Source organism: Dasypus novemcinctus, chromosome 5 (assembly GCF_030445035.2).
Source record: "Dasypus novemcinctus isolate mDasNov1 chromosome 5, mDasNov1.1.hap2, whole genome shotgun sequence".
Classification (NCBI taxonomy): domain Eukaryota; kingdom Metazoa; phylum Chordata; class Mammalia; order Cingulata; family Dasypodidae; genus Dasypus; species Dasypus novemcinctus.
The window spans coordinates 66,050,792-66,063,878 of record NC_080677.1 but is presented as its reverse complement, the minus strand read 5'-3'; the positions used below and the strand labels follow the sequence as shown (position 1 = coordinate 66,063,878).

The 13,087-nt window shown below is 37.8% G+C and overlaps 1 protein-coding gene across 3 annotated transcripts in view; it reads right to left on the bottom strand.

Moving 5' to 3' along the window:
* Window positions 1-13,087, bottom strand: part of ABCB4 (ATP binding cassette subfamily B member 4) — a 101,290-nt gene that overhangs the window by 87,912 nt on the left and 291 nt on the right. For all 3 annotated transcript variants that reach the window (XR_009185839.2, XM_004478096.5, XM_071215185.1), the window contains exons 2-4: window positions 12,951-13,036; window positions 10,217-10,271; window positions 4,349-4,499 (exon numbers count right to left, since the gene is read on the bottom strand). Coding sequence is in view for 2 of the 3 variants with exons in the window: in XM_004478096.5 (XP_004478153.1) it covers window positions 4,349-4,499; window positions 10,217-10,271; window positions 12,951-13,030 (286 nt within the window). In the remaining variant the exon portion in view is untranslated. The remainder of the gene's footprint in view (window positions 1-4,348; window positions 4,500-10,216; window positions 10,272-12,950; window positions 13,037-13,087) is intronic.

Here is a 13,087-nt window from a genome sequence, read left to right as displayed (position 1 = left end):
CACAAAATAATAGGAAAAATTAGCCCCACAGCATTGTTGCTCAAACATACAAGGGTAGGTATTTCCCATCTGTCATGATCCTAGGAGAGAAATCAGTCTATCTTTGATCCTTTATCATGTGTAAACAGCACAGGGGTCATGTTTTCTGGGTGCTGTGTGTCCTCTGTATCTTTCAAAGGAGATAAGGTTGACTTTATTTAAAACTCAAAATGCTGTCAGGATCAATTCCTAGATGTCCAACTCTGATTCTAGCATAATTTTCCCCTCACAGTTGTAATTCCTGATGCCCACAGGGAAGTTTTTGCTTATTAATTTAGTTTTTTTATTGGCTATCAAATCCTTGAGGAATCATATCCTTAATTTATTTCTGTTCTTATCTGTTCAGTTCTGTGTGCTCATTTCCTACCTGAATTCTTAAATACGGCACGCTCAATATGCAAATTGGAAGTTGGAACTGGAGGCCCTTAAGCTACCCGACAGCTATAGTATTTGTAGAAATCAGTGTTCCAAACCTTCGGGAATCTTCAGGTATATATGTACATGGCTTCACCACCCCCCCGAATGTAGAAATTGGGTGAAATCTTAAATAAATTTTATTCTCTTCCAATACCTACCTCAGACTTTCTAGTTCTCTCAAGGAAGATATAATAACTCAGACCAACCTTCCCTAGAAAACAAGAATCTAGAGGCATTCCACATTTGACCTGCTTCTTTTTTCAGAGACTCAGGCCAAGAATAGAAATTTAGTTCTGGGTTGGTAACCTTAGGAGCCCCAGTGCCCCCAAAGAAACCAAGAGTTTCTGCTGCCTAGGGATAAATTGTATGTCAGTGTATTCCTGGAAAAGTCATGAAATTCTAGATCTGGTAAGGGCTTAGAAAGTGCTTTTGTCAGGTGCTACTTATTATACTTTAATCTCATAAACAACCTCGAAATAGGTTGGTGTTCTTGACTACTATAGGTCTGTGATTCTCAAACCTGGCTGTCCATTAGAATTGCATGGAAACCTTTTACAAATAAAGGGCCAGTCTCCACCCAAGACAAATTAAATCAGAACACTGGGCTAAGGCATCGTATTTTTAAAAAGTTGATCCTAATGTATGGCCAAAATTAAGAACTCTTCTTCCTCCAGTCCACCTGGATGCCTCCCATTACAAAGTTAACAGTTGACTCTTGAAACTCCCTATTCATTTTAGAGAGCTCCAATGTAAATTCATCCATTTTATAGATGAGGAAACAGAATTTTAGAAGGGTTGCTTCATTTCCAAGTTCTCACAGCCCATTTTATTTAATAGTTATTGATCATTTACCAAGTTCCAGGCACATTACATAAATCATTTCATTTAATTCTATTGGGAAGTCTATAATTACTTTCAAAAATAAGAGTCAGGGTTACAGAGGATAAGTAACTTGCCCAAGGTCATACAGCTAGTTACTGAAGAATCTAAATAATGAGTGAATAAATTAAGGATTAGATAGGGAAACATATTCCTCATTGTTACTTTTGAGACTCAAAATAAATCAATGTCAGCCTTCCTTGATTCTGTCTAGGGTTTTTTAATCACATAGGATGCTTTAGTGCAAAACAGATCTGGTATTTCTTCCTTCAGCTTAGGTAGCATAGGCAGTTAATTAAAGTAACTCAGGGCTCAAAACTGCCTTTTCCCATCAACTACTAGGCAATGCAAAGACATGCTGGGTGCAGGGATTTTTCTACAGAATTTTCTATATTTTATAGTCAAATAGCTTTGGTATAAAAAAATATTAAGTTCCTGATGCTCTGCAGGAAAAACTGATTTCTAAGACTCTGTCCTTAGGTTCTGGATGCAGAATGCTTTGTGCAGATCTCTCACAACTGAGTCACTGTGAGGGAACTACCTTGTCACTTAGTAGCTTCATCCTGGTGTCAAGGGCAGGCTCTGTTCATAATGATGACTCATTGTTAAGACCCTCTTGTAATTGAAACCTCTTTTTTTCTTTTAAAATTCCTTTCTCATTGGACTCCTATTAAGTCTAGCTGTCCAAGAAGCCAGAAATTCTTAGCAAACTTTAAATAAATATCATTGGATGAGCTAATGAGCTGAACTAATTACTCTGATCACAACCCATAGTTTGTTTATCTTTGCTAAACTCTACAGCCATAACCATTTCAATGAGCTCTCTGGTTTTAGAATGAGCATCCTTTAAAGATTTCACTCTTTTCAAAGATATATAAGAATATCATTTCCTAAATGACCAAAGAGTGGAAATTGGAAATTCATGACATTGAAATGTCCATGACATTTGCCCATTCCAAACCTTCCACGGCAGCCAACAAGCCTAATGGGAAACGTGGCTATGAAGACCAAGGGTCATACACGGGTGTTTATAATTTGGAGGCTACTGAAACAACCAAGTTGGCAATTCTGCTAAGTTCATCACTCCAGAAATCACAGGTCTGTGAGTGACTCTGCTCCTGCCAATCCCCAGAGACCTTGAATTTGGCCCTGGGCACCTGTCCATCATGTCCAGCTTTGTAGTCAATCGGTTGCATAATTAAGAAACAAGTTAAAAAAGAAAAAAAAAGAAAAGAAAAGAAAACTCTTCCAAATAAGAAAATTGTGCAATTACTCTGGTTTGAATAAAAATTAAAACCTGATTGATATGACCCAATATGGGCATCATGCTGCCCTAGATATCTTCAAAAATTAATAAAAAAGAAATCCACAGATCTTCTAAGAAGTTAAAAGAAAACAAATATAAAATTCCTTTCTCTAGGGGAGCCAGTGTAGCTCAGTGGTTAAGCGCTGCCTTCCCACATACAAGGTCCTGGGTTCAATCCCTGGTAACCAAAAAAAAAATTTCCTATCTCTGTTTCCTTAAAGGGCTTTTAAACTATCCTGTCTTACTCCAATTTTACACTTGTCGTGTATGGGTTGAAGTTTTGGTTGCTGTTTGAATATAAGCAACCCATTTATAATTTTCCAAGACACATTCAGTTTTATCCTAAGTAAAGCACAATTATTTACATTGGCAGTATAATTTTATAGCTATGACCATGACTTAGATGGCAGAAAAATCTGGGTTTGAATTCTGTCCTAACATTAACCAGCTGTGTAACTTAGGACTAGTTATTTATCCTCTCTAAGCCTCTGTTTCCCCATACGTCACAGGATAATCTTCCCTACTGTGTAGGATTATTCTTGTGAAAGTTAAGTGAAATATGTTTGTAAAGTGCTTAGCATGGGACTACAACATAGTAATAAATGCAATGAAAGATTGCTATTGTTGTTATTTTTATTATAAAGAGGTTCTTTTCAGAGACAAAGATACTTGAGAGTAAAAATCATACTGTTTTGTAGGATTTTGATTTAATTATTCAGAGGATGCTTATGCTGAATATCTAAAATGTATTATTAATATTTATCAATATTTTTACAAACAGATGCTATTGTATAAAATAAGCAATTATATTCTCTTAGGTAATTATACTTAACCCTAAAATGCTAACCAATTTTCAGTCAGTGAACACTGAAAATTATATTGAATGTTAACTAAACAATAAAGTATACTTTTTTTAAGTATCTTTGCTATGAAAGTCACCTTTCCTTTATCAGTTTCTTTTTTTTTACATTCTACTATCCATGCCCAATAAAGCATCACTCAGTTTCCTCCAGGCTGGTGACCACAAGGCCTCACACGAAGTACAGATATCCTCTTTCCTGTGTTGAAATTGGCCAATACGATAATAACTATGTCCATTGGAGTGTCACTCCAATGCTGTTGCCAGGGTCCATTTTATACATAAACCTAACTTAGGGGACTCCTTTGGCTCTTCAGTAAGTATAGTCCCTTGGGTGAGTTCCAAAGCACATCACTCTTTTGTGAAGTGTTATAGCAAGTTCTAGTCAATCTGGCTGATCACAAAAGTAGAGACAGGTGTAATTTTAAAAAGGAGGGAGTAGGGAGAGAAAGAAAGAAAACCCAGAAATGAGATCTGCAAGTTTAGGGTAGCCACCATGCTAACCGATATACTTTGAAATCTAGTGACATGTCATGGAATATCTATATTTCAGTAAGGTTCTAATGTCCTCAAGTAGAGTGACCTATCTACTTCATTTAAATGCAACATCTCTTAAATTTCCTTAACCTATATAAAAAGTCAAACAGCATACATATATTTCACAAAATTTAAATAAATTGTCTTTGAGGAGATTTCTGAGAATTTTTCAGCTCCTTTTGTGATATTTGGAGTCACCTAGGTGTTGAAATCATTAAGAAAGTAAATACTGAATACCAAAATAAATTTCCAATTTTTTACTGAGTTAAAGGAAAAGCATAGAATTTTTTTTAAAGTAGGAAAATGCTTACCTGGAATGGAGAAGTTCCCTGCATTAGTAACAAAGGTATCAGTCATTTCTCCAAATACTATCATCATGAGGGGGAGACCTGACCCATGAGCTATGGCCATGATGGTGCCCAGGGACATAAATAATTTATCTTGCCAATCAGAGTATCGAAACTGAAAAAAACGAAACAAAATCATACTTAATTTATAAATTAAAATTTTTTCTCCACAATTAAAAGTTCTTTGGATTTCTCTTTAAGGTCAGCACATTTCTCAACAGTTGAAAATGAATGTATTAGGGAAGAAAAAGTTCACAGTAAATCACTGACAAATTAATTTCATGACTACTCATTCTCTGAAGAAATTATACTAATTCTGTTTTCATCAGTATCTAATTTGTTTGAATGATTAAAAATGTAATCAAAAGAAATAAAGGCTTGGTTCCTTTAAGGAAAATTGGTCTTTCTGTGCTCCTGAGGTAGTGAGTTAAGAACAGCTTGAAGCAGACATTAAATTTACATACACATGCACACATACTCACATGCCATATCCTTTAAAAACGCATTCAGAATATTTCAGAAAGAGAATTTTAAAAGGGAGGAAATAGATAAATTGAACTTCATTAAAATAAAATAGTTTGTGCATCAAAGGGCATTATCAAGAAAGTGAAAATACAACCTATGGAATGGGAAAAAATAGTTGCAAATAATATATCTGATAGCAGTTTAATACCCAGAATATATAAAGAACTCCTGTAACTCAGAAGAAGAAAAAAGGCAAGCAACTCAATTTAAAAATGGCAAGTACTTGAATAGATATTTCACCAAAAAATATACAAATAGTCAATAAGCACATTAAAAGGTGCTCGACCTTATCAGTCCTTAGGAAAATGTGAATAAAAACCACAACGAGATACTACTTAATACCTAGAAGGATGTCTATTCTTTAAAAATTGGAAAATAAGTGTTGGTGGGGATGTGGAAAAAATGGAACCTTCATACATTGCTGTGGAAAACAGGTTTTGGTTCCTCAAAAATTTAAATAGAATTTCCATATGACCCAGCGTTTGCACGCCTAGGTATATACCCCAAAGAAGTGAAAACAGGGACTCAAAGCAAATAATTGTACACCAATGTTTATAGCGGCATTTTTCACAACAATCAAAAAGTGGAAACAATTCAAGTGTCCAACAGATAAATGGATTAAAAAAATGTGATACGTACATATAATACAATATTATTCAGTTCAGCATTCTGATACCTGCTACAACATGGATGAACCTTGAAAACATTATGCTAAGCAAAATAAGCCATGCACAAAAGGAAAAATGTTGTATGATTCCACTTATATGAAATATCAAGAAGAGGTAAGTCCATGGAGACAGAAAGTAGATTAGAAGTTATCAGAATCTGTGGGCAGGGGCAAATAGGAATTTAATGGGTACAGAGTTTCTGTTTGGGGTGATGAAAAGGTTTAGTAATGTATGATGATGGTAGCTCAACACTGGAAATGTAATTAATGCCACTGAATTGTACAAATTTGGCAAATAAAATCTTTTTAAAAATAGGGGGAGAACAGACCCTCTGAGTTTTGGGGTTTTTTCAGTTTTACATTATTTATTTGTTCGTTTGCTTATATTTAGGAGGTACTCAACCACTGAGCTACACCTACTCCTACCCTCTGAGTTTTGAGGGTTTACGTTAGCTTTTAAAAGGCAGCTCACTAGCAAAGCTCAACAAACGCTACAAGTGCCTATTTATGTACCTTTGGGAAGTGTTGCTCATGGAGATGAAATTCATGAGGGATCCTGAAGGATAAGAGGAAATTAGCTGGAGGAGATTCAGGAAGTGTAGGAAAATTAGGGATATTTAAGCCAAGAACAACAAGGTAACTAGAAAGTGAACGAAGTGTGAGGTAACTCAGTGCTGTTCTTGGAGTGCACAGTACAAGGTGTGGAAGACCATATTAGAGAGAAAGAGAGAGGGCCTGGTGGCCACACCGAGGATCTTAGAATTCACACTATCTGAGGATGGGAGAGGTGATAGCAATTGTACAGTGAGGCACACGAACAGCCAGAACTAATCAGCTCAGCAATGTCATACACTTCCAAACACTCTGTCATCCACTGTCTTTTAACGCCTCTCCATTTATCACTAACCTTCTGTCTTTTTGACTGACCAATCAGGCTTTCTCTCTCTTTGTTCTTCTTTCCTCCCCTATCTGCCAGACTACATCTTTCTCCTATTATTTTCCCATTTCTTTAGTGTTCCCTCTGTCTCCTGAACCTATCCCCTCTTTTAAAACTTCCTCCTCTGCCCATTTCCCTCACCGCCTCTTTTGGGGGCTGGGACCAGCCATGAGGAAGTGGCTGATGAGTCAGGCTTGGCAGAATGCAGTCCATGAGGGCGGTAGCTGAGTCAGATGGTGTCAATACCCTGGGACAGCCCGAGGTTGGAAGCGCATGGGGGAAGGGGGTAGAAACTGTCCTCGGAGAGTTCCAGAAGTTCAGACTGGGACACCAAATTCCAAAATTCAACACAAAGAGCAGGGAAGGTGCCAAAAGAGAGAAAGTGTAAGAAGCCAGGTTGAGCTTGGAACAGAACATGGAGAATAGGAAAGTCAGGAGTAAATCAGAAAGAGTCCCAAAAATTGCTACAAAAGGGACATGGGTCTCCAAGGTTCATTTTTAGTGGCATCTAGAAAGAGGATGGAACATTTGAGTGTGTCAGCTACCATTAAAAGCAGAGTCAGTTGGTCAGGTAATGTTCTCTTTATTGAATATTACTTGAATCAAGGAATATTTTAAATGCTTTTTGTATTAGTTGAACAAAATCTTACAGTCTCTAAGCTTAATTTTAAAATTAGATGAATCTCACAGCAAATTCCTAAATAAATCTAGATTTGTGTTCAGCAATTCTCAATAAAACAATGTATTTCTAACTCTTGTAACAACACAGTTTTTTGTCTTGAGAATTCTTTTGAAAAAGAATTTCTTCAAATACTGAAGAAATACTTCAGCAACGCTTTAAAATTCAAACTTAATTTTCTGTTTTTAATTTCAATTTTGTACTATGGTTTTTTGTAGGAGATATATTTAAAACCTGTGCATCAAAACCAGATTTCTTTTATACACAATTTTTTATCTAAAGCAGTAAATTAAATTTTTTTTAACTTTTACTGAGGCTTTTTAAACAATGGCAAAAAGATCACAAGAATAAGGAAGATGAGAATAAATGGGAGCTTAATGGTGAAATGAGAACTACACAGCAGCATTTGAGTGTATGGATGTTTTGGTGTCTTTTCATCCTTTTAGTTACTAAGTTGGAGATTTCACTTAACATGCCACTTAATAATTAATTCCTTGCTATAAAAGAATGACTATCATGGTTTGAAACACATCATATTTACCAAAAGTGGGCAAACACTTTTTTTTGGGCCACCTCTCTGGGATGTATATTAAATGGAAAACAGCAAATTAAAGGTCTTTCAAAGATATATTGCTTGCCTTGTACCAGCCGAAAAGCAGTGAAAGATACCTTAAACATAGAATGAGTCCCTAATAGTTACCCTATATTGAACTACTTTTCCTGGAAGATAAATATGAACATAGATTCTCTGTTTTAACTTTTCTGTAAGTTAACAATCAACTACTTTATATGCAAGCTTATTTTAAGGTAAATTTGGTTTATGATGAAACAAAAGTGGAGATGCAGTTTTCTGAAATTGATTAGTTCGTATGTTGCTATGAGCAGAAGTCCTATTTTCATTTTCCCCATACACCAGTGTGATGGTTTGAAACTGTATGTAAACCAGAAAAACATGTTCTTAAAGATAATCTATTTCTATGGTGTGAACTCATTCTAAGGAGGACTTTTTGTTGAGGTTACTTCAGTTCAGGTGTGGCCCACCTCAATCAGGATGGGTCTTAATCCTATTACTGGAGTCCTTTATAAGAGAGTGAAATCTAGACAAGGAGAGAGAAAGCCACAGAAGCAAGAAACTGAAATCAACAAAACCCCGAAGAGAGATGTGGATATTTTCTCGGCCTCAAAACCATGACTGAATAAATTTCCATTGTTTAACTGGGCCCATTTCATGGTACTTGCTTTGAAACTAAAACAGATATTGGTACTGGGAGTGGGGTGGTGCTATTGCAGATACCAAAAATATGGACATTTCTTTGGAATTGGGTAAAGGTAGAGGCTGGAAGAATTATGAGGTGCTTGATAGAAAAGGCTTAGATTGCTTTGTAGAGACTGTTGGTAGAAATATGGAGGCTAAAGGTATTTCTGATCAGGCCTTAGAAGAAAATGATGAGTATGTAATTGGAAACTGGAGGAAAAGCAATTGTTCTTTTAAAGTGGTAGAGATCTTGGCAAAATTGAGTCCTGATGTTGGATGGAAAGCAGAACCTAGAGAGATGAACTTGGATATTTAGTTGAGGAGATTTCCAAGCCACGTTTGGAAAGTGCAGCATAGTTTCTCCTTGCATCTTATAGTGAAATGTGAGACTGAGGGGGATAAGCTGATAACTGAACTCCTGGGCACAAAGAAAGCAGAAATTGATGGCTTGGAAAATTCTGAGCTTCCAAACAGTAAGTCCCCAGAGAATAGTGCTTCATGTGAGGTTTCAGCTGAACATGGATGCAGTCAGCCATTCAGCGCAAGTCAGGCCTGGAAATGCATTGTTTCTGAAAGGACTCAAGGTTTTGGGATATTTTGATGGAATGAATGTATTTTGCATATAGAAAGAACAGGTCTTTTTGGGGTCCAGATGGTGGAGTGTTGTGGTTTGAAGCTGTGTGTACCCAAAAAAACATGTTCTTAAATTTAATCCCAGGGAAGTGGATTTGGCTCAATGGATAGAGCATCCACCTACCATATGGGAGGTCCAGCGTTCAAACCCAGGACCTCCTGACCCGTGTGGTGAGCTGGCCCACGCACAATGCTGATGCATGCAAGGAGTGCCGTGCCACGCAGGGGTGTCCCCAGTGTAGGGGAGCCCCATGTGCAAGGCGTGTGCCCCATAAGGAGAGCCGCCCAGCACAAAAAAAGTACAGCCTGCCCAGGAGTGGCACCACACAGACAGAGAGCTGATGCAGCAAGATGACGCAACAAAAAGAGACACAGATTCCCAGTGCTGCTGACAAGAATATAAGTGGACACAGAAGAACACACAGTGAATGGACACAGAGAGCAGACAATGGGGCAGGGGGGTGGGGGGTAGCAGTGAAGGGGAGAGAAATAAATGAAAAATAAATAAACTTTAAATAAATAAAGCCCTTTCTGTGGGTGTGAACACATTGTAAATAGGACCTGTTGTTAAGGTTACTTCAGTGATGATGTGGCCCACCTCAATCAGGATGGGTCTTAATCTTATTTCTGGAGTCTTTTATATGAGAATGAAATTTAGATAAGGAGAAAGAAAGCCACAGAAGCAAGAAGCTGAAAAGCAATCAATAAAACCCGGGAAAGAAGGGAGATACCAGCAGACACCACCATGTGCCTTGTCATGTGACAAAGAAGCCAAGGATAGCTGTTAGCCAGTCTTCAGGAAGAAAGCATTGTCTTGACGATGGCTTGATTTAAACATTCTCCCGGTCTCAAAACCATGATCGAATAGATGCTCATTGTTTACACTGACCCATTTCATGGTATTTGCTTTGAGCAGCCTAGGAACCTCAACCAGTTAGTTCTGCCCTCATTCAGCATCCTTCTTGAGAATGTGGGCCGTTGACAATAGTGAGCCAATCTAAGATAGCACAGGTGCAGCAAGGAAAAGCTAGTGCTACTTGTAGACCATCTTAAAGTACTTTCTCTGTAGTTATTGATTCAAAATACCAAATTCAATGAAGGATAGTATTTGTCACATTCAACATTTCTCAGCTTACCAGTGTTAATGGTCTAATCAAATTCACTTTCTTCCTTTTTTTTCTGTCTTGGTGGCTGTAAAATAAAATTGTTTGAATTTAAAATTTTTACAAAATATTTTATACTCAGTTGAATATAAATTTGAGCAGTTATGATATTTAAGTGTTACGATATTTTCAAATATAAAAGAGTAATGCCACAAATTGTCAAAATTACCCAGTTTAACAAATACTGTAAGGTAGCCATCATGAGTAAAGGTAACTGTCCAAGGTACTACAAGGATATATAGACAAATGAGAAATGGTCTTCTGCCTTACAGAGCTCACATACAGGTAGAAAAATAATATGTTAGCAATATCTGCCAAATCAACCCAATAATTCTTTGACAAAAAATGCATACTGAAGGATTGTGGAAAGTGGCATCAAAAAATCATGTTGGCTTTACATTCAAAATATTTCTAAAATTCAACCACTTCTCAACCTTTCATTGCTATCCCCAGGACCAAGCCACAATGTCTTTCACCTGGGGTTTTAGAACAGCCTCTTGCCTAGTCTCTCCACTTCCATGTATGCCCACTTCAGTCTATCCTCAACACAGCAACCAGAATGATCATTTAAAAATACAAGTCATATCATGTCACTACCCTGCTCAAAAATCTACAATGGCCATCATTCTTCTCAGAGTAAAAGCCAAAGTCCTTACAGTGACCTCTAAGGCCCTATAAAATCTGTCTCCTTCTTACTTCTCTGACCAGATCTGCCACTCTATCTGACTTGCCCTCCACTTATTCTGTTTCCGCCACACTGGCCTCATTTTTCTTCTTTGAACACACCAAACATGCTCCCATCTTAGGGTCTTTACATTATCCATTCCCTCTGCCAGGAATGCTCTCTCCCTAGATACCCACTCACTACTCTCCTCTCATTTATTTCACATCTGTTCAAAGATTGCCTTCTCATCAAGGCCTACCCATAAATGAAATTAAATTTACATACTACCCCACTGAACTCCAGATTTCCTTAAACTCCATTAATTATTTTCCATAGCATTCACCACTTTCTAGCATTCTCTATAGTTCACTAAATAGTATGTGTATTATTTATGTCTGTCTTCCATTCAATAATGTAAACTCCATGAAGGCAGGGATTCTTGACCTAAAATTTATTCATCTAACTAAAATGTCCACATGGGTGATAGTTTTATTCATAACATGCTGATTCCAAATTATTTAGAGTATTTGCTAAAATCAAAGGATAAATATCTACCACCAAATATATCCAAAAGAATATGCATGGAAAATAGCAACATTCTTGGAGCAGGTATATTACTAATTCTCAATTGATGTAGATGACTAAAGTGGGCTTATCTTCCTATAACTGTATAATTTTTGGTCTGCTTTTATAAAAATTAGTCTCATGTTTAATTTCATAATCTTAGAGCCACCTTATGCTTAACTTTTTAAAATTCTCTTTTTAAATTATATTATTCTTTCCACCACAAGACCGTGAGCCCTACTTCTGAGGCCTTCCTCGGATCTTTAGTGTTACTCCCCCTTTGCCGGGAAGCTCCTTTGTGCACCCATTAAATGTACAACCAGTCCAATACATAAATAGCTTCTTCATGAAAATGCCATCTATTTAGAGATTCACAGTCATTCCCAGCCTAAATTGCCAGGTGATGAAAACCACATATTTTCTATTAGAAATAACACTGTCTATCCATTTCCGAATTCTATATGGTGAAACTAAATTTTGTATGAATAAAGATCATATACTTAGAAGGAATACAGCAATACCAGTACATGAAGTTAGCAGACTAAAACAGTGCTTCAGTTTGAACATCAGATAGTTAGTTAGTAAATCAGGCCCCTTTGCAGCTTGAGGGCAAACTATAGAACCTGATAAATGTGTCCCTCTGGTGATCACTCAGTGACACAGGTCAATTAGTTCTGGGTGGCCTGGCGTGAACTCAGACTATAATAGGTGCATAGACTATTTGAGGCTAAAGGTGAAAATGATTCACTGTTCCGACAGTGAAAGAGGGAACAGAGACACACACTAATGAGTGGCCACTTCTGTTCCTACTAGCATGCCCTACCAAACCCACCCCAGCCCCAACAAAAGTAGTGCTGCAAGGAGAAATACAGGCAAGTGCTGGAAGCTCTGAAGTTGTTCCCTCAAACTTAAACAAAAACTGATTTGGAAGCACAGTTACAGAAAAATAAGGTTTCTCAAGGACCCTCTCCCCATCTCACCGCCTAGAGGGGAGAAATATGGAAAGGGAGAAGGGGCAGGAGGAAGAGAAATAAGAGGTGCAGGGGGTGTGAGGTGGGGCTCTGTGCTTCACTACCCTTGTTCAAAAGCACACTATCAGCAGCAGATGTTCAATGCTCTAGGGAGCATGAAAAATCAGATGCTGTATATGAAGGTATTTGTAAAATTTGAAAGTTGCATAATACAAGGAATATTAATATACAGCACATAGATTCATCTAATCACCCTGCATGGGGGAAGCGGGCACTGCTGAGGAAAGACCTTTCCTTCCTGTTTTCAAAAGGAGCCCCCGTGACATTCCTTGAGGCTACCTAAAACTTCTACTTCAACATCAAAACGTCAGAGACGACTTTCCAAAGGATCCTCCAAAACAAAGGCTAAAGGCATATACAGATACTCTGGGCTTCTCGGCAAGATTGAATTCAGCCCTGCGAATTCACGGGTAACGAACGGAAAAGCGGGTGGCTGGGGGTGATGTACCTGCTGCTCCCCAGTTCAAAGTCGCCCTCCGTTTTTTTCGGGTGCCAGTCTGTTCCGTTCACTCCCGTCTCAGGATCCATCTCAGCCTGGGGAGAAACCAAAGCCTCAGGTCCAAGTGCACCCGCCCCCCAGCCGGG